A 27,029-nucleotide genomic window follows, 5' to 3' on the forward strand; every position below is an offset into this window, starting at 1 on the left:
AGAGGGAGAGGACCTATCAAGCAGTAGATCTATTGTGACATACATGTCACCCCCAGTATTAGAGTGCCAGGAGGCCTCTCAAGCAAATGAGCTCCAAGTGCTGGGAATGTATCAGCATGGAGCTTGGCCGGTACATAGACTGAGCAGATATTTAGTGTGCGACCCTCCTATGTGCCAGTCTGAGGAACATATCTCCCAAGGGGTTCATATATAAGTATACCCACTTCCCTGGAATTTGACTTAAAACCTGCATGGGCAAGGAGAGTGTATCCATACCTATCTAGTGCCTTATACTGATTGCCTTTAAGGTGAGTTTCCTCCAGCAGGACTAGTTCTGTGCCGTGTGGTTGAAGATACTGCATAACTATAGTGCATTGAATTTTGCTGCCCACGCCATTGACGTTCCACGTGAATAATCTCAGGCCAGGTGAGGTACGGAAAGCCATATGATGTCTAAGACAGGTATACCCCTCCCCTAGGAACCAAAAGTGCAGCCGATGTACCGGCATTGATTGTCCCCCACCCTGTGTGCGCAGCAGGATGTTGATGAGTTAGTGTCAAAAAACAAAGTTAACAAAAACATAGAAGAACCATAATTACATTTATCCCCGCATAACTTCCTCCTCCCTGCTAACCTGCACAGTAGGTCTAAATCTACTCACTTACCCAATTTGCACGGCGCCTGTCACCCATGAAATAAAATCTCAATTAATTCGTGGAGGTTGGCTCTGCCAGACAAGCCTGAGATTAAGTAATTTTCCCCCCTATAACCGCACGTAATGTCTTCAGGACTACATTACAGAAGTATGGACCGGCTGTAACCTTTTGCCCTCCATCTCTTGCCTCAATGGTCTCGTAAATAGCTTCATCTACCTCAAGAGCACCCACGCTGCGTACGTATCCTTCAGAGTCTGTTATCAGCATGCCCTCTGACTCAGAGCTTCCCCTTGGCCGTTCGCCTAGTATGTTCATGTGGCAGGGTCAGCCGAGTAAGTGTCTTGCAAGGCATTGTCGGTAAATCTATCTCCTTTGGTTTAAGGTTGTGCTCCGTTGGCCTGTCTCCATGGCGCTTTCTCTCTCCATTGCGATGCTCAAGCTTGTGGTACATACGCCAATTCTCAAACCAATCCCGTGCCTCTTCTGGTGCTAGGAAATGGCTTTATTTTCCATCCACACTATTTTATGGTGCGCTGGATAGAGCATCATGTATTTGAAGACTGCCGCTCGTTGAACCCTTATAACGTCATCGAAGCTGTGACGGTGATGCTGCACTTGAAGAGTGAAGTCCAGGAAAAAGCAATCGTAGTGTTCTCACAAGCGAGATCTGCTCAGGATCGAGCCGTTTGCAGGATGGCAATCCGGTCACAGTGATTAAAGATACGAGCTATGATCGTTCAGGGCGGGGCGCCCGGTTTTGGTGGCGGTATCAGCGCTCTATGTGCCCGCTCGACAGATAAAAAGTTGGAGAGGGGCTTGGGTTTTAAATTGTTGATTATGAGGTCTTCTAGAAAGAGATCAATGCAATGGCCCTTCTTCCCTTCAGGGACCCCCACCACTCTAATGTTGTTCCTTTGAGCCCTCCCCTCTTGATCTTCTAGTTTGGCTGCCATGGCTACATGTTGTTTTGTCAGTTGTTGAGCTTGCTCCTCTTATTTATGGGACATGGAATGTAGGTGCTATGTGTGGGTTTCCGCTACAGTGACCTTCTTGGACATTTTCCTAAAATCAACTCTTAGGAGGTTGACATCAATGGTTTCTGCATACATTTTTGGTTCTAGGGGTCCTTTTTAGGTCTTGCCTACGCAGTGTGCATGCGCTGCATAGAAGGACCTTTAGCCGTCGTTCAGCTGTTTTTCGAAGCACATACTCGTGCTTGTGGCAGCATACACCTTGTGGGAGTGCGCAGCGGCGCGCCACAAACACGAGTATGTGATTCGGAAAACAGCGGACTGCACGTGTACGTATGCAGCACTCCCTGGCGCTCTCTCTCTCTCTTTTTGATTCTTCTCTTTCTTTTTCACACCTGGTTTTCTCCACTCTTTTTCTCGTGCTCTTTTCTTTCATTTCTTCCCATAGGCTGACAAGCCATTGTTCATCCTGCGACTGCCTCCATCAGGAGTAGGGAATCTCTGGCTGTGCTGTTAATGAACCCAACCCTGATTAGATTTTCGTAATAGCATGGCTTCGTCAGCAGCAGAATGCAGCATTTTAGGAGCACATTGCAACACTTGAGCTGTTTCTCCGCGAGCACAAAAACTAGATTAGTTAAAATTGCTGTGACTTTCACCAACCACGCTTTACAGCCATTGTGCACAGAAAAATGCATACACTTATCATTTATAAATGTCCACCAAAATGCTGTATGTTGCCTAACGAGCAATAGATGTTATCCTTCGAAACGATTGCAGTTTTCAGTTAAATGGGTATAGGAAGGAAGGTGCTTGTCCAGTCATGTGTGGGGAGGCACGAGATTCCCCCTCCGTATTAAATAATGGACCAGACATGAACAACCTCTAGGTAGAGCAGCAAGTAGATGGATGTATGTTCTATGCAGATGAGATTGGTTTTAAGCACGGAGTATTGGGATATTACTCTTTAATACACACTGACGCAAAGTTGTTCACCACGAACATCGCCGTCTGGAAGAGGACATTTTAGAGCTGTTCTTCAAAGGACTATGTGCGATTATGCAGAAAAACATATTTTAGGAAACATGTTCTGGGTAACCCATCACGTGAACATGCGTCCTTATTTTTTCAACTGTATGACATTCCCAAGATGTTTAATCCATCCAGGTTGAATACCCTTTGTGTTGCAAAAATAAAAACTTGGATTGTGTTTTTTGTTTTAGAATTACTTATCTGCTTGTCTATCCTCGCTCTTCACCCCTTCTCTGTGTTTTCTCTCTTAATTCAATGTTCCTATACCCCTGAGGATTTTCCTCTTCTTCAACTACTTTTTCGTTTGCTTCTATCTAGTACTCCTGTTTATACCCTTGTTGCTTTACCATTGCCAATATTATTTATTATACCTCTACTTTACACTAACCGTTCTACCACCTGCCTATACCTTGTTTCCCCTCCCTATAATCCTTCTACCTCTACCCTTACCGATGGTGCTTTAACGTTACAACTGCCCAGAACCTTTCCCTTACCAATACACCAGTTGCTCTGCGCTAATTTTATCCTTGTATCTCTTTCCTAACACTGCTAGCACTTTTACTCTAGTACTTCTCCTCCTTTCTATCTAGTGTCTATACCCCAACTGTAGTACCTCAGTAAGTACATATACACTATTTAGCTTTACCTTCCCCTAACAGGAGGCAAGACCGAGCATAATGTAACCCCTAATAAATATAAACTTTGCAGTTTGAAAGTGGGACTGATTTAGTCACATCATGGGTCTTGATGACTTACATGTCTTTTTATATTTATCATTATTCTGTCTGTGATAATTTCCTAGTTGAGAAACATCTTTTTTTTTGGATAGGAGATTGCGAGTTTTGTAAACACTGTGTGTTCCATCCTAATGTTTTGCTTTGATACAAATCAGTAGTCTTTCGCCCTTTTAGGTATAAAAGAAAAGGAGACTCATCACTGGGTATCAATCCAAAGAAACACTGCATCATTTGGGAAAAGTCTACCTCTGCCAAAAAACCATCTAACAAACGGCCTGATCGCTACTTCACTAAGAGTGTCATCCAGTTAATGAGCTGCCCTGCTTTCCAAGTTCACATCAATACCCAAAGCCTTCAGTCTAGCCAAAGTGCTTTCATCCCTATCGATAAGGGGGAAGAGGAGGAGACAAAGACTTTGTGTCCAGTCGAAACCTGGGTGAATCCCTTGGGAATATATGATCATTCAACAATGCTGTGGCGGCAAGGCAAGGGTGCCCCAGAGGCAGAGAGCAAGCAGCCATTAGAGAGCAGTGAGGACACAGCCATCATGGTGAAAGTGGAGGAATTTAACAGAAAGCTGAGAGAGAACCCAACTGATGTGCAGTTGTGGATGAAGTTTGTCTCTTTTCAGGTATGGATTCTTGTCAAATATTTTTCTCTTGCTGTTGTGCTTTGGATACCTCATCATTTTGGTGTCTGTAAGGGGAAGACATAACTTAATCCTTTTTGTCATAAAATTGCTTCTTGTGAAGTGTAAGTACATTACTATTTGGAAAAAAGATTCCAGAATATGAGCAGTGTGAGTCATGTTTGCATAAACCCTGAAATATATACGAGACATTACATGCCTGTGACTTCCTGTTTGGATTCTGAATAAGTATGTATACTGATGCTAAACTGGTCCTTGTTCAGAAAACCTTAGTTGGCACCAGTTTGCTGGCAAGTTTGATTAATGCAGAGGTATAAATATATTTGATGAGGAAATAAGTCTCACCTCCCTACTTAATAGACTCCACTATTTTTCTGCTCTCACTTTGTTGTTATGAAAGAATACATATTTCGCTCTTCTAAACTCTGGAGCTGACTTTGTGTGCTGCTGGTAAAACTTACCTGAAGACTCCTTGTTCTAGAACCACTTTATCACTTAAATACACCCATCTCTGCCTATATTCATTTTCAAGGTTTACAAAATCGTCTGCTCTTGCATCTAGTTCCTTCCATTAATACATAGACAGCCCTTGTGGCAAGATAATTTTAAATAGTCAACTGTAAAAATGTTAGTAGCAATTACATAAACACTTAGGAAGATACAAACTCTTCTTTGGGACTCCAGAAACTACATGCAGGCAGCATTGCTATCAAAATCTACTTTGTTCCATTCAAGGAGTTCACCTTCAACACAGCAGCAATAACTCCAGTCATAGACACCAAACATGCAATTACGTCATTAGCAGGATAAAACAACAAAAAGCAAGTAGGAAAGACAGCAAAACAGGCCCTATTTAGCTGTGGATCTAGAACTTCATGTAACACAGATCAACCAACTTCACTCCTCCTTTTAAGGAAAAGTTGATAATCCTGCTTTTCAAGTCCAAAATATACACTTGGTTTGGGCACTACACATGGACACCAACAAAGAAAACACCTCATCTGTAAGCAAGTCTCACTTGGCTTTTTTTTACCACCCCCTTTCTATTATAAAGCATGCTTTTGGTTTGCACTTTACACATATCTATGAATACATACATGCTTCTTTACTCTGAATGAGTTGGGGTACTTTTCCTGGAGCAGGGAATGCATCTACAGGCAAGTCTTCTTTATTGGGTACAAAATACGTCATTCTTCTGCTTTAAACTTTTCAGACCCTATGGTCCTCATTTTCAGACACTTTTCCGTATATCTGTCCTTTTAGTACATTGAGTCTTGCCTCACGCTTCTATCGGGCCTTATTAATCAGGGCATTTTTAAATTAACCCCCTCATTTTCTTGTATTAAGACCTTCCAAACATGAAAAACGAAATTCTGTCCTATTAAGAGACTCCTATCCCTGTCCCTCCCCGGCCTGTTTGAGAGGGCTGCACCTTATTGTTTGATGAGGCAGGAAAAATGCACAGGCTGACACAGAATGGAGATCTGCTGCTTTGATACCTCTGTTCGCCATATATAGGCACACCTGTGTTAGCCAAAGTAGTAAATCTCTTGAAACGAATTGGATTTTGAACAGTTATTCTGAGTCCCGATTAATTTAGAAATCCATTACCTATTGCAACTGCTCCTTGAAAATAGCGACGATTATGAATCTACGTTACCAATGTTTTCAGGGAAATAGCAGAAATAATTTGTGAAGATTTAAAGTCAAATTTACTCTACCGAAATATCAGGGCAATCAATTTGAGGAACATCCTTCTCTCTTTTAAATTGATTAGAAATGCAAGTACGTCACATGCCTCGATAATTTTTTTAGTTAGTGCCTCGAACAAAAAGAACTTTTTAAGGAGGGTACCTGATTAAAACTATATTCGCCCAACACAGAAATCCAGAAATCTAGGTTTGTGATCATTGGAACCAAACATTTGTACTTTTACATGATTGAGTTTTTGGTGTGGATTTCACTCGCGGGCCTGTCTTATTGACTTAGCCGTGCAATAAGTAAGGGCCAGCACGCTAATGTTCCTGCGATGCTTTAAGAGAACGTTCTATCATGAAATACTTGACCATTGTAATTTTTGCCATGTATTTTTATCAACATTGGCTATTGTACTGGGTTTCCTACTTATTGCACGTTGGGTCAAACTTGTGGTATGACCAGAAGTAAGAAAAATACTTAAGACTGATATTTATTTAGATAGTTATTTAGATTAATTAGATAAATTGGTAAGCCAACAAGAAGCCTACAAACCTCTAAACCACTAACCTCTAAACAGCTCAAAAAGTTTCCGAATTAACTACGCAGAGACCTCTGATAACCTAATCTGCTTATTGAGGCAAAGTAAGGTATGAAAACATTTGCGGCTAATAACATTTGCTTAGTAAACGTTTAAAATAAACCCTAAAGGGTTGGTTTTGTTTCTGTGAGATCCAGCTGCCAGCTGGTTTTCTCCTAAACCAACGTGACACATGTATACTGTACTATAGTACTTCAAAGCACTGGGATGTTGCATAACAACATATAAAGAAATGTATTGGGGGATCATAATGATTGCATTGGGACCCTATATGTTGGAAAGGATGTAACGTGTTGTGCCGGAGATACATTTTTGTATGGGGGAGAGAGCATGAAATGTTTCAGTTATTGTATTAGAGACCTCTCACTTATTGCCTGCTTTATGTATTCTAAAGGTGAATTAAGTACTAAGCTTATATCTTTGTAGGCACTCCAAAGTGGTTTTTTTCTGCAACTGGGGAGATGTTGCTGGTTATTGGTATGTAGGCCTAGATCTCACTCACCAAATAAGCTGTCCCTTAAGAAGCATAAAAAAGTAGAGTTATAGACCTATTGTAAAGTTGTAGGAGCCAAATGGATTGTCTGAGCAGAGCACTTCTTTGATGTCTTCTCAACAATTGCCAGACGGTTTGGCCATCTGAACAAGCCAATAGTTATTGCATACCAGTAGCGCTATTACATCAAGTACCCTTCTTTCTCTTTAGGGAATGGGGTGAAGTCATGGATGGAAGCAGGCTTTTATTGTATTTGTGACTTAAGAAGTCGTTAATTGCACTGGAGGAGAGTCTTTCATTTTTCGGGAGGTTGTCCTTTGCATGTGGGACATTTATCATTGCAATATTACCATTGTAGTTACTATTTTCTCCAAAGTGTTCTTCTGTGTGTAGAAGAATATTCAAATTCGGTGACAGTCTGCTCCTTTCTGCGCTTACGTTTTAACAATGCAGACCCTCTTGAACGTCTAATTTGCTTCTTTTGTCCCCCCCAAAAAATGTATGTCATTATTTGTTTAACCTTTGGCACCTTTAATGCGAGGTTGGCCCAGGCAATTACTACCATTTTAGTGAAGAATCGCATTTTATATTCCTCCGAGAGGCCCCGCATTCTGTAACTTGTATAACATCTACCTAGTTCTAGGGATGTTTAATAATTGAAATTGTTATAATAAGTTATTTTAGATTTAGCTGTATACTCTACCCCCTTGCCCTGTATTCACATATCCTGGTGGGTACCTCCTGTTGGCGGGGTCACAACTCCCCAGAAAGTCATTCTGACGTTGTTACATTGTTTAAAACAGCACGTGTAAGTTATAGAAATTGTTTATGAATTATGGAATAGTCTTATGAGGATGAATTGGTGTCATTAGCTGGCAAGGCACACAGGCACATCCAGTGTGTTAATTGTATTTCAGTGAGCTTCACTGCAGCTGAAATGTAAGACATACCAAATACACATGTACATATTTTGTGTCTTATATATGCATAGTTGTAGCATGACTTGAACAATGAGTTTATTCCTTTGCGAAATATAAACCATGTAGCCAACGGCCCGTTTGCCCTAGTTCATATTTATATTTTTGAGTCTCCCATTGCATGACTTTAGTGTTAAAATACATTTTTGTGTTTTTTAAATCTAACTTCCTTCTCTTTAGGATGAATTAATGAAGGGACCCAGCATGTACACCATTGATGAAAGAGAATTGGAATCTAGGAAGATTTCTCTCAAGCTCCTCTTGGAAAAGAAGCTCTCCATCTTGGAGCGAGCCATTGACAGCAATCAAAAGGACGTGGAGCTGAAACTGTCCCGGTTAAAGCTGTGTGAGGAGTTCTGGGAGCCAGCCACCTTGCTGAAAGAGTGGCAGAAACTAGTATTTCTCCACCCCAATGATCCACAGCTTTGGCAGAAATATCTCTTGTTTTGCCAGAGCCAGTTTAGCACATTTTCTGTTTCCAAAGTTAACAACATCTATGGGAAATGCCTGAGCACCCTGTCTACTGTACTGGACGGCAGTATGGTGTCCCACCCCGCCCTGCCAGGCACAGAAGAGGTGATATTTGGTACGTAAAACAATTTTCTTGTGCTTTTTTCACTCTGCAGTATGACTCTGATAAGGTATTGATCAATTAACAGTGACTTTGAAGCAACAGGAGGCCACAGTTGGCCTCCTGATTTAGCCCAGCCATTTGTATTGATTCCATATCTCACTGACTGATATTCCTATTAATGACATCCATGACTTGAACTGTGAGCCAATTCATACCTTACTCTTGAGTTACCGAAGACACCCACCAGCACAGTTTGACATTCAATATATTACATCAGGTGTAAGCCATCAACAGTACAGGAGTGCAGTGATGATCCTTATACAAATCTTGAGGTTAGTCTCTAGTTATAATGCTGTAGTGAGGGTAGTGCCCTGTTGCCAGGCATAAACGATTCAGAAAAGGGGGTGGTGATGGACAGAGCATCTGAATTAAGCAGAACACTCCTACCCAGTCAAAAGATCAGGGCTTGATCCATCACCGTTTTTTAGCTCACTGCACCATCCCAGTTCAGAACCTGGCTACATGCAAATTAGTCTGTCCCTGGCCCAGTGCATCATGGGAACAGGGCAGACCAAACTACCAAGCCAATTCTTTACTGGAAAGGAAACAAGCTTCTGGGGACCGGTTTCTGGCATTACAGCCGTCTTTGGCCCGGCTTGCTTGAATCCTGATGGTGCAGTGAGCAAGGGACTCATGTCTGAGCATACCCTTCCACTCCTATAGTGGCCAAAACGATTCAGAAAAGGGGGTGGTGATGGACAGAGCATCTGAATTAAGCAGAACACTCCTACCCAGTCAAAAGATCAGGGCTTGATCCATCACCGTTTTTTAGCTCACTGCACCATCCCAGTTCAGAACCTGGCTACATGCAAATTAGTCTGTCCCTGGCCCAGTGCATCATTGGAACAGGGCAGACCAAACTACCAAGCCAATTCTTTACTGGAAAGGAAACAAGCTTCCGGGGACCGGTTTCTGGCATTACAGCCGTCTTCGGCCCGGCTTGCTTGAATCCTGATGGTGCAGTGAGCAAGGGACTTTTCTGAATCGTTTTGGCCACTATAGGAGTGGAAGGGTATGCTCATACATGAGTCCCTTGCTCCTTGCTCTGGGCTTCCCCTCAAGACGGCCTCTCATCATTCTTGGCCCCCAGTTTCGCCAAACAGGCATACCACACGTTCACCTTCGAGCCCCCTGCTTCCACTCTGGTCCATTTCATATGCTCTCTCAGCCATTACATCGTGTCAGTACCATACTGGCCTTCAACTACATTGCTATTTGGCATTTAAAGAGTACCAGGGTAAGGTCTATAAATCTTTGAATATAACTGTTCCCCTTGGCTCTTGGTCGCACGCCTAGCAGGCAAAACTCAGGTGGGAGTGATCTCAGTTCTTATGTGTTAATCTTAAGTACTGAGTACTGCCCATGCACAGGATTCTAGAATACAGCAGGTGAAAGTTTATTCCTGGCAGCAAAGACGACCCTTTTCGACCACATCCGTGATCTTGGTCACATGACCCACGTCTCCACAGTACAAACATTTAAAAGTACAGTTTGGTAGTCTAGCATAGACATAGAAGAAATTAAATTAAACATGTTTAAACATCACATTTTTAAAAGAAAAGAGTGAGTGTAATAATACAAATTGTGCATGGATAATATACAATACTGCAGTCTAGTACATTGTTGAGGATGATAACGGTGATATAAAATGTCTAGAGTACATTTATAATTGATACCAGCTTGGCTCTATGAGTGGCGTGTACATACAAATATCAATCTCATGTAGGTTGGAATAAAACACAATATACTTAGAATGGAGTAATGCACTGTCTTGGAGTTCCCTGGATAACTAAGGAAAGGTGTGAAAGTGGTAGTTTATCTGTCGTAAGTCCTACCAGTGCAGGTCTGGTACCTGGGTGTACTTAGTGTCACGAAGTGGCTCAGAGTTTGGGCAGCCGCCGTGGACTCCAGTGCTCATATTTCTAACGTGGGTGTTATTCACGGGATGTACTGCACAACACACTCCTGTAAGAATAAAATAAGACAGTTAATGCGCTTATTCATACCAGCCTATGTACGCATGAGAAGTAAAAGTAGTACTGTTCCATATGGGTCAGTCAAGGATGTGTTAATGTATTGTCCACAGGGCCATGTCTGTCACCGTGTTTTCCTAGTGGTCTAATTAGTCAAATCTCAAGGCTTGCAGTGTTGACTTTTAAAAATAATGGGTGAATGTGTGGTGGTGGAGGAAAAGGTGGGGGGGGGTCAGAGGGGTTTTGAAGAAGAAGAGGGCGAGTGCATCAGCGTGGCATTATAAAGTTACAAGACATTTCACATCTCATAATCACAAGTGACTGTATAATTCCTCATCTTGGTTCATGGCATACGAAAATTTGGTACCAACCAGGAGGATGAAGCGTGACTCAGGCTTGCGAAGTGACACAGCGCGGTTTCCTCCTCTGGGGTTGGAGTTAACGGTGTCTAAACCAAAGAATCTTGTTTTTGGTCCAGTCTGCTTCATGTTCCCTTGCAAAGTATCTGGTTGTGCTATAGCTGTTGTCTCTGTTTGTAATAGCGCGCCAGTGCTCTAGAATGCGCTTTTTGACTGCGAAGGTACCAAAGGCCACATGGGCAAACAATGGCGTATATGACAAACTCAGTGTTGCAATTGATCAGTTGTGGTATTTTCCATTTGGTTTTGGTTCTCTCAAGGATAGTGTCGGTGACGTTGCTACTGTGTTTGCAGGCTTTACAGTCTGCATTTGTGGAACCCCTTGGTTTGTTGTAGCCAGCTACTCTTGTTAGTATTGAAGTGACTTTGTACCAAGATATCCCTGAGTGATGAATTCCTTTCATATGTGATAGATGGTGTGATTCCTATCGTATTGCACAAAATAGGGTCTTGCCTGAGAATGTCCCACCTATTCCTAAGGATGTTACGAATCTGATTAGATTGACTGCAAAATTTAGGAACAAATCTGGTGGGTTGTGTGTCATTGGTCTATTGTCTCTTGTTTTTGGTTCTACCCTCTTCTAGGACTTCCTCTCTGCATTTAGTTTCTACTCTGGTTTCAGCTTTGTGTATGGCCCTTTTGGAGTATCCTCTTTCTTTAAACCTAAGTTTCATGTCTAATTTAGTTTGTGTGTAGGATTCTTCAGAGCTGCAGTTGCGCTTGGCTCTGAGAAATTTGCTGTACGGGATACCCCATCTGAAGCTAGGGGGATGCGCACTTGTTGAATGGAGAATAGAGTTCCCTGACGTTTTTTTGCGGAAAAGATTGGTGCTTGTTCTACGTCTCTCTATGGTGAGCCTCAGATCTAGAAAATCTACTGGTGTTTGGCTGTAGTGTTTGGTGAACCTCAAGTTAAAGTCATTACCATCTGCATGTCGTATGCTTGTGTAGAGTGCCTCTACATCTAGACATACCAGCCAGTCCCCCACTCCCATTCTGATATCTTTGGTTTTGTGCAGGAAATCGGTTGTATCCCATATGTATGTTTTCAGTTCTTTAACATAAGGGATCAGAAAGTGGTCTACAAATGTGCTAGTGTTTTCCATTAAGCTGTTTTTGAGGATACTATGGGTTGCCCTGGTGGATTCTTTTCGCTCTTATGAACCTTCGTTAGGAGGTATAGAGTGGGTATAGTGGGGGTTGCATTGGTAAGGAATTATTTCTCGTCCCAACTAAGGAGACCCTGTCCATGCCAGTTAGCTAGTTTCTCATGGTATGTGTTTTTAAGTGTGACTAGGTATTTTCTGTCTACTTTGGCATAGCATGTCTTATCATTAAGTTGACGATATGCTTCCTTCAGGTACATTTCACGTGTCAGCAATACAATGTTACCCCCTTTATCAGAATGTTTGATAACTATGTTGCAGTCTTTCTGGAGATTATTAACCGCTTCCCACTGTCCCTTCGTGAGATTGCTTTTAGTGTTGTGTTTCCCTGCGAGAGAAAGAAGGTCATGTACTTGGATTTACTTCTGAAGTTAGTAAGTGGAGTTTGGCTAGTCCCTACTCCTAAGAGGTCTCGGATGTTAGTGGAGCTTGTGAGATCAAAGGGATCTAGGGTGACATCAGGGATAGTGAGAGGTGTCTGTTGGGCTAGGTCGGTCATTGCTTGTAGTGCTGGGACGTCCCTGATTGTTATGCCAATATTCTCCTCGCTAGTGCGATTATCGTGTATCCCAGTATTGCTTTTCCTAGATGCATGTAATTTACACAGGTTAAGTTTGCAATCAAACTTATAGAGGTCAATCCTCACTTGTGCATAGTCTAGGCCTTTATCAGGACAGAACGATAAAACCAATTCAAGTACACTTGTTTCTGTATCAGACAAAACTCTGTTACTAAGATTCATTACCGTAGGTTTTTGTGTGTTGTTCTCCATTATTGTCTTTTCGCTGTCTGGCCTCTGGTTCCCATCCCAGTTGATCTTATGTTGGTGGCGCCTTGTGTTCCTTCTCCGGTTCTGTCTACGCTTCCTGGCCCTTTTCCTTTAGGCCCCCCCTGGTTGAGTGTTCTTTCTCTTTTTGTATCAAGAGGTGTTCCCGGGAAAAAGACTGTTGTTCCGGAGTGCCCAATGCTGTGCGGTCCACTGACTCCTGATCAGAGCTGATGTCTATGATGGACCCATCTTTGCTAAGCTCCAGCGTTTCCACGGTTTTGTCCTTTCTTAGGTCTGTTCTAACTTTGTCATATTTTTTAGCAAAAGTTAGTATGCGTCCAGCTGCATAGCCTCGTTCGTCACACTGAAATTTCCTCGCCTTCCTGGCCACCACGTCCTTTTCGAAGGCTTGCATTTTGTCCTCAACGGATTTGATAACTTCTTGTTGATCTTTCTCCTGTTTAGGATCATCCAGGACCTCTTGTACCTGTGTCATCAGAGATTTTTGCTCCTCCCATGCGCTGTTAATCAGTATCTCCAACATGTGTTTTGCACATGAAGCGAATACTTATCCTCATTGAAGAACACATTAAGCCTGTATTCAATAAGCAGTACCATTCCACTTCACCAGTTATAACCAGGGCCCTCATCCGGTGTTTGTGACTTCATGTAAATTATATAATCAAGAGGAAAATCGAACCCCATACCCTCAAATCGAGAACTGGCCAGCGCATGTTAATTATCGTTTCAAGTGCTTTTTTAATGTGAATTAGGAAAATCATACATACCATTGAAAATCCACTGTTCTGAAAGTGGAAATAAATTTGCTTCACGTGCAATCAGAGACGCTGCAATGTAAAGAAACTAGGATTATTCAGAGCACCATATATAATTTACCCGTTTAAAATTGTGCTAAAAGACGGTATCCTGATGAAGGCAGCAGTGCCGAAACGCGCGTATTTCCTATTCTGCCGCTAGCCATCAAACTATCCGTTATTTTGATATAATTACTCACTATTATGTATTTCTGTTTTGAGCTCCAAAGACATGTATATAATTTGTGAATATGAAATGTGAATATGATGTTATGTATCAACTGAACTAAAACATTTGAAGAAAAAAGCATGAACCATATCATGAATCTAGAGATATATATATATATATATATATATATATATATGAAAGAAATAAAATAAAATAAATATATATTTTTGTATATCAAGTTGTGGACTATCCATTAATGCACCTGGACTGTATATGTTGAAAATGAATGTTTGCTATTGCTCCATTTACCCAAATAGTCTACGAGTGGCGTGTACATACAAATCTCAGTCTCATGAAGGTTGGAATAAAACACAATATACTTAGAATGGAGCAATGCACTGTCTTAGAGTTCCCTGGGTAACTAAGGAAAGGTGTGAAAGTGCTAGTTTATCTGTCATAAGTCCTATCAGTGCAGGTCTAGTACCTGGGCGTACTTAGTGACACGAAGTAGCTCGGAGTTTGGGCAGAGGCCGTGGACTCCAGTGCTCATATCTCTACCGTGGGCTTGATTCATGGGATGTACTGCACAACACACTCCTGTAAGAATAAAATATGACAGTTAATGCGCTTATTCATACGTGTGTGTGTGTGTGTGTGTGGGGGTGTGTGTGTGTGTGTGTGTGTGTGTATATATATGTATCTTTATGCTATATATCCCGTAAATAGCTATGTTTAGTAATTATGACTAATTATGATGAAATAATTTGGTTCAATTCCACTCAAGGGATAGGAGCATAATCCTCTCTCTTTTTTCATGTGCCTGATGACTTTCCTTACTTCTTATGTTTTTTGCACTGTTTTGATTATGTTAGCATTGTACAAAATGCCATAGGACACAAGCCGATCCACGGCTTTATTTTCAAACGTGATAACTTCATGTTTAAATTATAAAAGACCTCTATCTGGATAGAACACCATTCCAAGATGGCGCCCATAGTGGCCTAAAGGGGTATAGTCCTATGTCCATGACAATGCTCACGAATTGTTTGTTTATATAATGGATTGTAGGATGTGGATGAATGACACACTGACGAAGGCTCACGCCGAAACGCGTCTGTGCTTTTTTGTTCCCTCTAATTAAACTCTGGTTTACTCTTGGTCCGCGAGTGCTACCTCTTTCCTAAAGGATCTTAAGGAGAGTTCGAGCGACAATATATATATATATATATGTATATATATAAAATATATTATAGAATCCTTATATATCTGCAAACAAGAAAGTGTGATAAACGGACACTGCTCTTGTAAAGAAGCATACTCCACCAATGCCAGTGTGTTTTGAGCACTTTCTGACATAAAATGTTGTATTTTTTACTCATCAAGTGGCATAAAAAAGGCTATAGGGGATCCTCATCATCCGGCTCTTACCTTCTGGACACTCCTCATCAGAGTGTGAATTCTGCCTGAAGAGGTCAGGAAGATCTCTGAGGGGCAGCGAGAAAAATAATCCCCATGGCAAAGAGCAATACCTCAGATACAAGCTGATTTGATTGTTGCCTTTTTAAGAGGAAAAAAGCTGCCTTTTATTTTCCTTCTTAGGGTAAGGGCTTGAAGACCATTGCAAAGTTAGCACTGTTTAATCATAGAATGGGAATATTTATCTGTGTACTTCAGTATAGACATTGAAGTAGTAATTCTGAAACTCTAAAGCATTCTTTAGTCTAGTTTTAAAATTCAGTTTTGATTGGTAAAAATACTAGCTTTTAAAGTTGTTTCCATTATTTTAACTAGATTTCACATACAAATACTGGATATTTGTCCACCGTGTCTTCAGGTAATCATTGCTATTCACTGCTCTGAGCAGTCATGTAGGTTTCACAATGCAGTCCAATTGGATTTGAGCCACGTCAGCATGCTTCCTTAAGCCTTGCATCAGCCTTCAAGGGAAAGTGACTCCTTTAATTAGACCCCACAATTAGTGTTAAGATTCATAGTATGACTATTTTCTCCAAAGCCTGCTGGCACTGCAGTGTAGCTAGAATCAGTCTGCCTATTACTTCTGCTTTGTATACACAGCAAGACAACATTGATCCATCCCTTTACTACAAGTGAATGTGGAGTGTTTGGTGAGCAGGTAGGTGGTTGACAGTGAGTTGTAGCAACTTGTAAAGCAGGCGGTATAAAGCTATGGCCTTGTATCACCTGTAATACTTGTATTTGTCTGACCCAACTCCCCCCCCTGCCCCCATTTTTAATAAATTGAACTAGCAAGTGTTTCATTCTACGTTTGAATGTATGTTAAATGTACGTTGGCCTCCTGTTCTATGTAAGCATGTGACTGAAATACCCGCCAATGAGCCCCAGTCCCACAACGGGGTGCCTGACTCTCTTGGAACATTGTGTAAGATGTATATAGTGCAGGGGTCCCAACGTTTTTCTCAAGAGTACAGCATTGTTGAATGCCAGTGTTGCTGAATACCAGGGCTGTCTAGTTTTGATTTCACCTCATGCCTTTTTCTTTCACCACTCTACATTCCCTCTCCCTGTATCTCATTCATGCAGGTTCTTTTTTCACCCGACTTTCTACCTTTGTCACGGTTTTTCTACTTTTCACTGTTTTTACTTGCTCTGTCTTTCTCTAGATGAAAGTCTGAAGATGAAAATAAGTCCTTGTCCTGAAAAATTAGAATCTGTCTCCGCAACTTGCGCAAGCTCACATTAAGCACTGCCTAGGAATAAAAGATTATCTTCATTGTTTACCTACGGATGTTGTTTGACTTCCTTTGTCTCTGCAGCTGTCTTCCTGCAACAGTGCCATTTTCTCAGGCAAGCTGGCCATTCAGAGAAGGCTATATCTTTGTACCAGGCCATGATCGACTTCACCTTCTTCAAACCTGACAGCGTGAAGAATATGTCTACGAAAGACCAGGTAAGGTCTCCTTTTAATAGATCAGTCAATGTAACTCTGTGTCCATAACACACCATCGAAAACTGACATCAGTAGACGATTTTGCATTTTCTAATGTTTTTAACGTGTACGGTTGGATAGTGTGTTAAGGCAGAGCTGGACACAGCGTATGAACCTGGCTTTTATGTATGAGATATTTTGACTGGGCATCTTTGGTGTGTATATTTCACACATTCTTTATCCATCTTGATTAAAGCATTGTTTTTCTGTGTAACATCATTGCAGTCATAGCACCAAAGTTTGTTCAGTTTTTTAATTTTCTTATTTTGGGCATGTCTCATATTTCTTGTGCTGTACTTGCAAGAAGTATTCCCTATGTAATTAATCATAGTATTTTTAGTATGTTTTAGAAGTTTTTCATAGGTTGTTTGCAGATTTCATCTCTTCGTTTTTAGGTTCCCTTGCTAAATTTAACGGGAAAGTGGAAAGGTAGTCCCATCCACCTGTGTTTGCCAGTTTACAATCCCAGCAGTGGATTAGGGATTGTATTAGGGATTTATTACTCCAGCGTTTTCCTAAAACACTTACAAAGATCAGAGCACTAGCTATTTCACAAGATGCCTGTCCCTTTAAGCATCACATTACTCACTGTAAATGCCCCCAGAAGGCATGCAGAGGTAGCAAAAATATTTATTGCTGGTTTGATCACTGGTGCAGTGCTCTGGGGCAACTCAGACATAATGTTTTTTTCTGGAAAATGTATTCTTTTTTACTCCAAAGAAACTTGACAGAACTTTACATGCAAACATTGCAGCCAGCTAGTAAAAATCAAATACCCTCTTTACCGGCGTCCCTGATTATAAAGCGTCTACAGCAATCGTTGGTCTTGAATGACTGAGACAAACCTGTTACTTTATTGTGTAGCTTAGCTAGCCCACAATCACGTTGACAGCTACTACTGAATAATTCAAAGTTTAACTTCATATACTAGCTATCCACACCAAGGATAGACCAAATGATTTCTTACAGATTATCTTTGTTGGCACATTGTTCAGTCAAGCTTCACTAATTCTGCTCCCCAATTTAATTTACAATCCAAATTGAATGAATGCAACAATTAACATTTACTTTTTTTTAAACATTTTAGGTCCGAATGTTGTCAGTGCACTTGTGATAGGCTACTTAGTAGATAAAATAGTTTAAAGCACATCTACATTCAAGGTGATATGTAGTGTGTGGGTAAAGTTTGTTATTTAACTCTGTAAATGTAACACTTTGCAACTTAGTACATCAGGAGTTTGGTTAGTCTGTGTTCCAGATGGCCGTTGTAAAAGATCCCCTACCTTTACTGATTCTTCCAGTGGATCTTTCTTCTGTGGAATGTCCTACTACTGATGGTAGTTGTATGCGTATTAGGAAGGTGGTGTGGTCTAGTGGCTAAATTGTCAACGGTGAAACAAGGAAACTAAGCTTTAGACCCAACGTAGCCTTTTACCCAGGCTGCGTATTCCTAGGCAAACTTCAAAACATTGTGAACGCTTAGACACATATATAGGAACTACTGTTCTGTGCTGCATAAAATACTCGATGTTTGACCTGACAGCAGTTAGGGTGGTCTTCCCCCAAGCATTTTGCTTTCTCCCCTCCTGTTTGCTGAAATTCGTTATTTGTTGGTCTTAAGACTCTGTGCACTTTACCACTGCTAACCAGTGCTAAACAGCTTGTGCTCAATCCTCTAGACATGGTAAGATCGTCCTACACCCAATTGACATATTTAATATCTACTAAATACCTAGTAAAGTGGTACAATGTGAACCCAGGGCCTGTAAATGAAATGTTACTTGTGGGCCTGCAGCGCTCATTGTGAATCCCATAAAAATAGTCCTTAATACATATTTCAGAACTGCAGCCTATGTGCAATTCCAAACTGCTAATTCTGCCTGGCAAAAGAAACCTTTTGCCTGGCCTAAACCTCCTTTTTTATCACATATAAGGCACCCCTAGGATAAGCCATAATCAGCCTATAGTACAGGGTGCATTGTATTAAAAAGTTGGACATGTACTTGGAACTTTTATATGTCCTGGTAGTGAAAAACAACTACATTCATTTTTCACTATTGTGAGGCCTATATCTCCCCTATAGGATAACATTAGGTAACCGGATTGCATTGAAGTAGTGATAACATTTGATTGGAAACTGGTAGAAATATCATGTTTGATCTTTAAAGAATTGTAATTTAAAATCGTCTTTAATAATAAACCTGGATTGTAAGTTATATTATGTTAGTATTATTTATGCAGCGCACATACTCTCAAAGGTTTCTTGGCGCTAATAGGTAACAATAGTAAAAGCCAGAGGAGGCGCAGCTGTATTAGTTTAAAGACGAAAGGCTTGTTTAAATAACCACTTTTTTAAATCTTTCCTAAACCTCTTCAAGTCATTAGTGTTAAAAGGTTGGAGCTAGTACTGAAAATGTAATACCACCCATCCTTTTCTTTTTCAAAGTAGTGATAGTCAGCAAGTTGGATGAAGAGGAATGTAATAGCCGATCAGGAGTATAATGCCTGATTCTGATTTGAATGAATTGGGGGCCCAGATCATGGAGGGCCTTAAAGGTGATGCAACATACTTTAAATATAGTCTTATTCCACCGGAAGTCAATGAAGGTCTAGTAAGAGTGGAGTGATATGGCAATTTCTCGATTGGTTAAAATAAGTCCATCAGCCTGATTCTGTATAATCTGCAGTCTACTCACTTGGGCTTTAGGAGTATCCAAGTAAAGGGAGTTGGCATAATCCAGGTGCGATGTGATCAGGACCATCAACACCATGATTGGTGCCTCTTTGGTCAGAAACTTAGCTATCTTCTTGATATTAAGGAGCATAAAAACTCAATTGGAAATTACTGACCCTATCTGAAATTTTAAAGGCAGCTAATTCCTAGAAGTCTCGGTGTGATTATGGAAATATTTTTGGGGGGAACAAGGTGCCTCCATTAAGTCACAATTCTGAAAATTCTGCTTTTACAAAGTTGTCATTTTCTTGTCCTGACCATTTGGTGCCTGTAGCCTGGGTCGCATCACTGTGATTAGCTTGGCAGTTGGAGGTTAGTATTCTTACCAAACAGTGAGACAAAGGTGACTTAACTGTTGACAGGATGTGCCATTCTTTCAGGATGTGTGGGGGGCAGAGCTGTTCCCCACCCAACTTACATTTTAAAGGACCTGCCTCAACACACTCACAGAAAACTTCACACTAGCCTTTTGTCACCCAAAACCATTGGAGATGGGAGGGAGGAAATTCCAGAATCATCTGTAGGGGGACAACTCTAGAAGCTTCTTCCACTTCAAAACTAGCATCCGGGATAAAAATAGGACGCTCAGAACTACTCTTCAGGACACTCCTAGACCTGTGGATACTGCAGAAGATGGACTTTGATGTTCCCCAGAGGACTGCCCAGCTGCAGGATACCAGATTTGTTTCCCAGAGTGCTGCCCTGCTGCTTGAGACCTGCCTTGTTCTTCAGATGGCAATCCTGCTGCTACCATAGGACTGCCCTGTTACTTGAGGCCTGACTTGTTACCCGAGGGACTGCTCTGCTGCTTGAGGCCTTCCTTGTTCATCAGAGGCCTACCCTTTTGCTTGAGCCCTCCCCTACCTTAAGAGAAGGAAGACTAGACCTGTACCCTTCTTCCCAGGCTAACCTGAGGGACTCCAAACGGGCCGGTGGGCCGTCATATATCCAACATTTTTTCAAAGAAGCAACGTGAGCAAGCCAGCTGCTGCTCCGCTTTAAGGAATCCATTTCAAACAAATACAAATCCAATTGTGGGATTTCATTGCTTAAGTGAAACAAATGATAAGATTTATTGAGGGATGCACACCCCTTTTTATACCGAGTGAACCCTGGCTGGGGTCCTTGGTGTCATGGAATATATTTGACAGGACACAGCTTTGTGTTTCTGACAACATCGTTTGAAGGCTGTCCTCTGGTTTGTTACCTTTTTAGTCATGAAGTGTCGTGTATTTCTATAGGTTCTGAATCGATCCCCCTATTCCTGACCCTATTCTGGTTAAACTACCTAGCTAGTTAACTAGCAGTCAGCCCATGAGGCAAGAAATCCCCCATGATGCAGATACCGTTATCTGACGCAGTCACACTACGGCACAGGAACGTGTTATCTGATTAGGTCATAACGCTTGAGATCTAATTAGACAAGCGACATTCCTCCAGCCCCTGATAAGGCATACGACGTTCTCATAACAAATCAAACCTATGACAACCTGGAAAATCCGTGCGGCCATTGTTTTGATTTCACAGAGAACTTTTGCAAAAGAATGTGCTAACGAGCAAGTCGTATGACATCTTTATTGACGTACCTATGTCCATCCTTACGTCAATCTCGGCACCTTTTAAGGTATAAATATTGCCGACCTTGCCCTATGCAAACACACGCGTGGTGACAAGACGGAGCAGCCATACTTGCCGAAGCCGAGAGCAGAAGCAGACCCCGCAGGCAGCAGCCCCGCCTTCCTGACGCGCTGAGAGACGCGCTGCTATCTCAAGCCGAGAGACCCAGCACCGGCGCTTCTGGGCAGCCCTCGCAGGCAGCCTGGAATATCGAGAGCAGAGAAAGAGATACCATTCCTCATTCATCCTAAATTCCAGGTACAGAACTGAATAACCCCTCCTAGAGAATTCTTTAGTTATTCACTTGGCAAAAACAAACTTAACTTAAACTGTAACTTTCTATTCCCGCCCACGCATTAGACTTAGGTCAGGTACACGGGGTAGGCGTATTTAGAAACACCAGTTGAGTACGTTTAGTCAAATGTATATGTGTATGTAAATATATTTTAATCATTTTAAACATCATATGGCTCAGAAACCATATCAATGTTTTTACAGTATTATTTTATACTATTGCTTTTAATGTATGCACTTTACTTAACTATAAGTATTGCAATAATATCGATCCATTTCTCTTGTACGAGAAAAGAGACTGATCAATAAATAACACCTTTTATTGAACACGCCCGTCTCTTCCTTTTCTCTACATTCTGATGAGACTAAGAATGCACGTACTGACTGAGTAAAATAATTGCCTTGTGCTCACACGACTCATGAGATTGACTCTTGATTAGGGGAGAGCAAAGTTGTCATGTTCTATGGTTGTCAGAAACTAAATCCCTTCTTGTCTAATCAGGGGAGTTAATTCCTTCCTTGAACATTCGAGAAAGTTTCTAGCGAACTCTGAGCTTAGCTGGCAAACCCAAAAATTAAGTCTAGTATCGACAGTAGTAGACCTAGTTAACGTCTGGTCTAGGCCTTTACTGCTGTAGGTACTATTCCAATGCGCAGAGCCTATTGGGAAAATAGGAGCTACACTACAGAAGAATACCCGGTATGATGCATAGTTACTAGTACATGATCATAGTGTCTAAATTTCGCCAACATTGTTTTATGTCCTATGTCACCTATCCTGTGATATGAAATGAAGATGTAAGGATATCTTGAACTTGAATCGTTGGACATTAGACATTATATGTTTTTTTCATTGCCTCAGGTTTTGTGTTCACCATGTATATGTTTGTGTAATTCTTTGTATGTATTCTTTGTGCTATGGGCAGCTGATCATTTACAAAAAACAAAAAAGTGAAAACTCTTTGTAGTTTGGACCTGCAACTGGACTTGCCTGAGCCCTGTCCACCCTTGCTGGATTGAGTTCCTTGATCCCCAAGCGGTGCCTCCCAGATCCTGGACCGATTGCTGGAATCAATTGAGTCCATCATGTGAAATCCTAACGTTTTGAACTCTGTGCGCCGAACTTTCAGTAGGCAGCTTTTGCAGCGGGACTAACGTGGTCCCTCTGTCTGATCCACAATCCTTCACAGTCAGCCTGAGCATGTGACTTTGTCCCGGTCTAGCACGAGCAGATACACACAGTTAGCACTTTCTACTTCCTGATGTTAGTTTTCCTTAAACCTTTTAAATAGCTTATATCGGGCTGTACTGTACTGACTGGATTTTTGTCGTTATGGTTTCATTTCATTAAATACATTTTACTCTACTTTTCTAATTTGGTGTGGGATATCTCTTATGTTGTGTTTTCACGTTATTACTGTTTGCTGCATAAATACTTAACACAGTACCTGCAAGTTAAGTCTGACTGCTTTCGTGTCAAGCTACTAGAAGATTAAGTGCAGGTTAAATTAGTGACTATTGTGGTTCAACCCCCACAGTCAAAAATCTAGTTTCTTACACTGGACAATCATTTTTTTCCCCTTTTTCATCTTTTGCTCAAGGTGGAATTCTTCGAGCCATTTTGGGATAGTGGTGAGCCACGATTTGGTGAGAAAGGAGCAAAAGGCTGGAACTCGTGGATGCGCCAAAAGGAGAAAGGGGGCTGGGTCGTAGTCCAAAGCCACGGTAACTACTTTTGTTCACATTCATCAGCACTAACTATATTTACTGGACAGCCATTTTTAAAATTGATGTATCCGTAATTCTGATTCATGAAGTGCTACTTTCTTAAATTGGCAATGTCACAGCGTGAAAGGGTTTTTCACTGCCTGAGTGTACGTGGAGGAGAATAAAGTACTTAAGTTGAAGAGGGTGGCTCTTAATCCACAGTGGACATTATTTTCTTAAACGCTCAATAGTAACTTAAAATGTTAACCCTTGTCTCTAGTTTTAGCTTTCCAACTTTCTTCAAGGATGGATTTGCCTGCTCACCGAATGCTCTTACATGGGTCTCTAACTCTCTTGGCCCTTTTATTTATTTGGTCGCGTTATTGTAGCAGATCAGTAGAAATGTACTGCATTATGTAGCATTTTTTTTAATGTTTTTCTGACTTTTCATCTGCATGGATATTACTGTGCCACAGCTTGATAATTATGTCGTAATTACCACCAGCAAAAAGCTGGTAGTAGTCTAGGGCAGTACCATGAGAAATATGTTGGTGATACCCCTCCTTATGAATTTATTCATCCATATTTCCCACTGGATAGGTAATTTCCTTCAAATTATCTATTGTGCTTTTCAGTGGTGACTTTTTCATCATCATCGGGCTCTGTCAGCAAAGTAGAGTGGTAGCATGTTTTAGCATTACCCAAACAAGGACATGCCAGGTTAGATATGCGATTGTAGTTCACCTGGTTCTTCGGTTCAACTCTACTCTTCTTTAGGAATCGAGTCACTAGTAGGTTCGAGACTGATGGCGGGAAGAAAGCACTTCAATGACTGAAACATTAACTTGATTGAAAATGCTTATAATGCACATTTTGTTATTTTTGAATGACTCTGGAAGGGGCTAGGTCACCAGTAAAAAAAATGAATTTTGAAGCAAGTTCAGAACTCCTTACTTCCACTAGAGCAGGGTTAGCAAACTTAGGCCCAGGTGGGTAAGATCGATGCCAGACTTTTAGAAAGTAAATTAGTTTCGATTACATTTATTGTACAATTTATCTGGTTATCCTGAAAATAGAGGACAACTCTGGACCCCACTGAAGGTAAACACTCTGCCAAAGGACATTAGGGTAATATATGATGACAAAGGAGGCCAAGGCCTCATATGATCATAGAAGCCTTCATATTCTTCTCCTTGATTTCTTTGCCCCTGTGCTTTCATTCACCCGTTGACCCTTCCTTATAGGCCTTTGTGACTTTTCCACCAGCTGCTCTTGGAACACTCCTTGTCGCAGGATAGATCCCATAGCATGAATTTGAAAAGGCTTTAGTGCAAATGGGTAGGTGTGTGGTTACCTAAAATGAGTGTTCCAAGGATGGGTTCCAGGGACCTGTTGAACTTAGTTATACTGTTAAGAGCAAAGGGGTTTCTTTGCTGGGCGATTACAGTGATGATGTGTGCTACTTTGTTATGTTGTGTGGCTGATCTCATTTTTAAAGCTTCGTTACTTTTTTTTTTTTTTTTAAAGTTGAGGAGGATGAAGAAGAGGTTGACAACGATTCAGAAATTAAAGACAAGACACTTCCCAGATGGCGGATTTGGCTTGATACTGAGTGTTCTCGGGAAACCCGGCACTGGATACCTTGGCGACCTGATACAACCAAAGGACAAAAGGAGGAAGATTGTGAAGACCCTGAGAGACAGGTGAGAATGCAGTATCAAAAACAAGCATCACCTAAGCAATTGGTCTGGCGTTGGCCTCCAGACTTTGGCAATGCTTGTTTTGTCATGCTTTTGTAAAATTTTATTGTTCAGGAAGTTGTCAGTCCATCATCAATCTGAGCAAAAACATGATTTTTTGATCTTAAAAAAGCACACCGTGTCATAATAGTACTCCCTGGCTAGAGGGAACTACTTTGTGTGTTGATGTGCTCCTCGTGGAAGGAAATTAAGCTGTAACTCTTAGTGATAGAAAAATGATTAGGAATGTCCTCCCTATAAAAACAAATCAAGGTGCAATCCTTTTGTTCTTTTTCATGTGTTCCTTTATTTTTGGATAAGTAGTTCAGTGTTCTGACATTGATTAAATGACCACTTGATGTACAAACAACTCTTAGTGAAGTCGGCCAGTAGCCGAAGTGAGCTGACACATTGCCCCATGATGCATGCTTGAGTAGGGGAAAGAAAAATGTGAATGACAGACTGCAGACTAATTGACAAGGTCTGGCTGAAAATGCCTATAGTTAAAAATGTTATCCAAATTATTTTAGTAAAATGAAAAGGTCTTGGCTAACGGAGACTTTAAAAAGCCAATCGGTCGGGTATTAGCTGAAGGAAGGACGAAAAGAGGGCAGGGGACGGAAGGAAATAAAAAAAAGAAACAGCAAATGAAAAAAGAAAGAATAAGGGAAGCAGGAAAGAAAGAATGATAGAAATAAGGAAAAAAGAAAGAAAAAAGAAAAAAGGAAGACAAAAAAACAAGCTTTGAAAATGCAATAGGTCTTGTCTTTGAGTTAAAGCCATTTGCTTTGCTAATGTTATTGTATAGCAAAGCAAATGGCCTTAACTTAATGAAAGGCTAGACCTATTGCATTTTTAATGCTTGTTTTTACTTTTGTTGCATGGTGAACGGGGGAGTTTTTAGAGCTTGTCCCAGTGTTTTTGCAGTGGGGTGTCGCCAGGGCTTTACGTGGGATGAAAAAGCAAGTCGTTTTTAAGGTTCAGCAAAGTGTAGCGTGATGGGATAATGAGGATCATTTAGCGTTCAAGGAAGGGTAGCATTAATGGGTAGTAACGATTTTTAGGATTTAGGGATGGGCAGCCTTAAGTGGTAGGAAGGGGTATTTTGGAGTCATGAAAGGGATTTAGGGATGGTCAGCATTAAGGGGTAGTAAGGATATTTATAGTGTAGGGATGGTTAGGGTTACAGGGTAGTATGTTTTTGTGGTTGAGGGAAGGGTAGGGCTAAGGAATAGTATGGGGTTTTTAAGGTTTAGGCAAGCACTAAGAATGGTAAGGGGTTCTTGGAATCGTTGATCAGTAGCGTTAAGGGGCAGTAGGGATTTTTTAGGGTTTAGGAAAGAGTAGCATTAGGTGCAGGAATAGGCTTTTAGGGTTAAGAGAAGGGCAGAGTTAAAGGGTAATAAGGGTTTTCATGGAATGGTAGCATTAAGCGATATGAAGGGGTTCGTATGGTTTAGGGAAGGAATCGTCTTATGGGTTGCAGGATTCAGTGAAGGGTAGTTGCAAGGGGCAATAAGTTTTTTTTAAGGATTTATTGAATTGTAACATTAAGTGGTAGTAATGGGTTTTTAGAGTTTAGGGAAGGGTCGCATTAAAGGGATTGAAGGATTAGAGAAGGGTAGAATTAAGTGGCAGTAAGGATTTTTTAGGTTTAAAAGTGAAGCAGTGTTGTTACACAACAGCTAGACTTTATAAAGAGCTCCGAGAACTTGATTACCGATAATTCCAGCTCTTGGATGGTAAGCACTTTTTGTGTGGAAGCACACAACTTGTGCCGAATACAAACATGTGCTTCTGTCCACCAACATATGTGCAGAGTGACCTGCGCGGTCAAAACAGACTTAATAAACCAACATTACCAAGCATTACCCAAATGCCCTGGCACCTCGACCAAAGAGAAGAGTGGGGGGAAAAGGAGCTAGTATGGAGAAGGAAAAGTAGATTGGTATAGAAAGAGGGGGAGAAAGGTTCAAAAAGACGATGAGAAAGAAGGGTGGTTACAAAGGGGGAGAGAGAGCAAGAATAAAAATAGAGGGGAGTTAAGAACAAGAGGTAGGAGAACATAGTTATGGGTGAAGGGATTGTAAGAAAATTAGTGGTGATCAGTGTGAACATTGTTGGCTAAACAGACAGGAAGAGAAAAAGAGGTTCTGAGGGGAAAAGGTGTATGGGGAGAGAAACATAAATGGGGGAAGTGGGGTGGCTGGGT

The 27,029-nt window shown here is 41.2% G+C and overlaps 1 protein-coding gene across 1 annotated transcript in view; it reads left to right on the forward strand.

The window, feature by feature from the left end:
* Nucleotides 1-27,029, forward strand: part of NRDE2 (NRDE-2, necessary for RNA interference, domain containing) — a 233,079-nt gene that overhangs the window by 154,749 nt on the left and 51,301 nt on the right. Inside the window, exons 5-9 of the mRNA XM_078660057.1 lie at nucleotides 3,572-4,028; nucleotides 7,993-8,398; nucleotides 16,554-16,687; nucleotides 22,973-23,096; nucleotides 24,606-24,781. Coding sequence (XP_078516183.1) covers nucleotides 3,572-4,028; nucleotides 7,993-8,398; nucleotides 16,554-16,687; nucleotides 22,973-23,096; nucleotides 24,606-24,781 — 1,297 coding nt within the window. The remainder of the gene's footprint in view (nucleotides 1-3,571; nucleotides 4,029-7,992; nucleotides 8,399-16,553; nucleotides 16,688-22,972; nucleotides 23,097-24,605; nucleotides 24,782-27,029) is intronic.

This window comes from Lissotriton helveticus, chromosome 9 (assembly GCF_964261635.1).
Source record: "Lissotriton helveticus chromosome 9, aLisHel1.1, whole genome shotgun sequence".
In the NCBI taxonomy this organism is placed as follows: domain Eukaryota; kingdom Metazoa; phylum Chordata; class Amphibia; order Caudata; family Salamandridae; genus Lissotriton; species Lissotriton helveticus.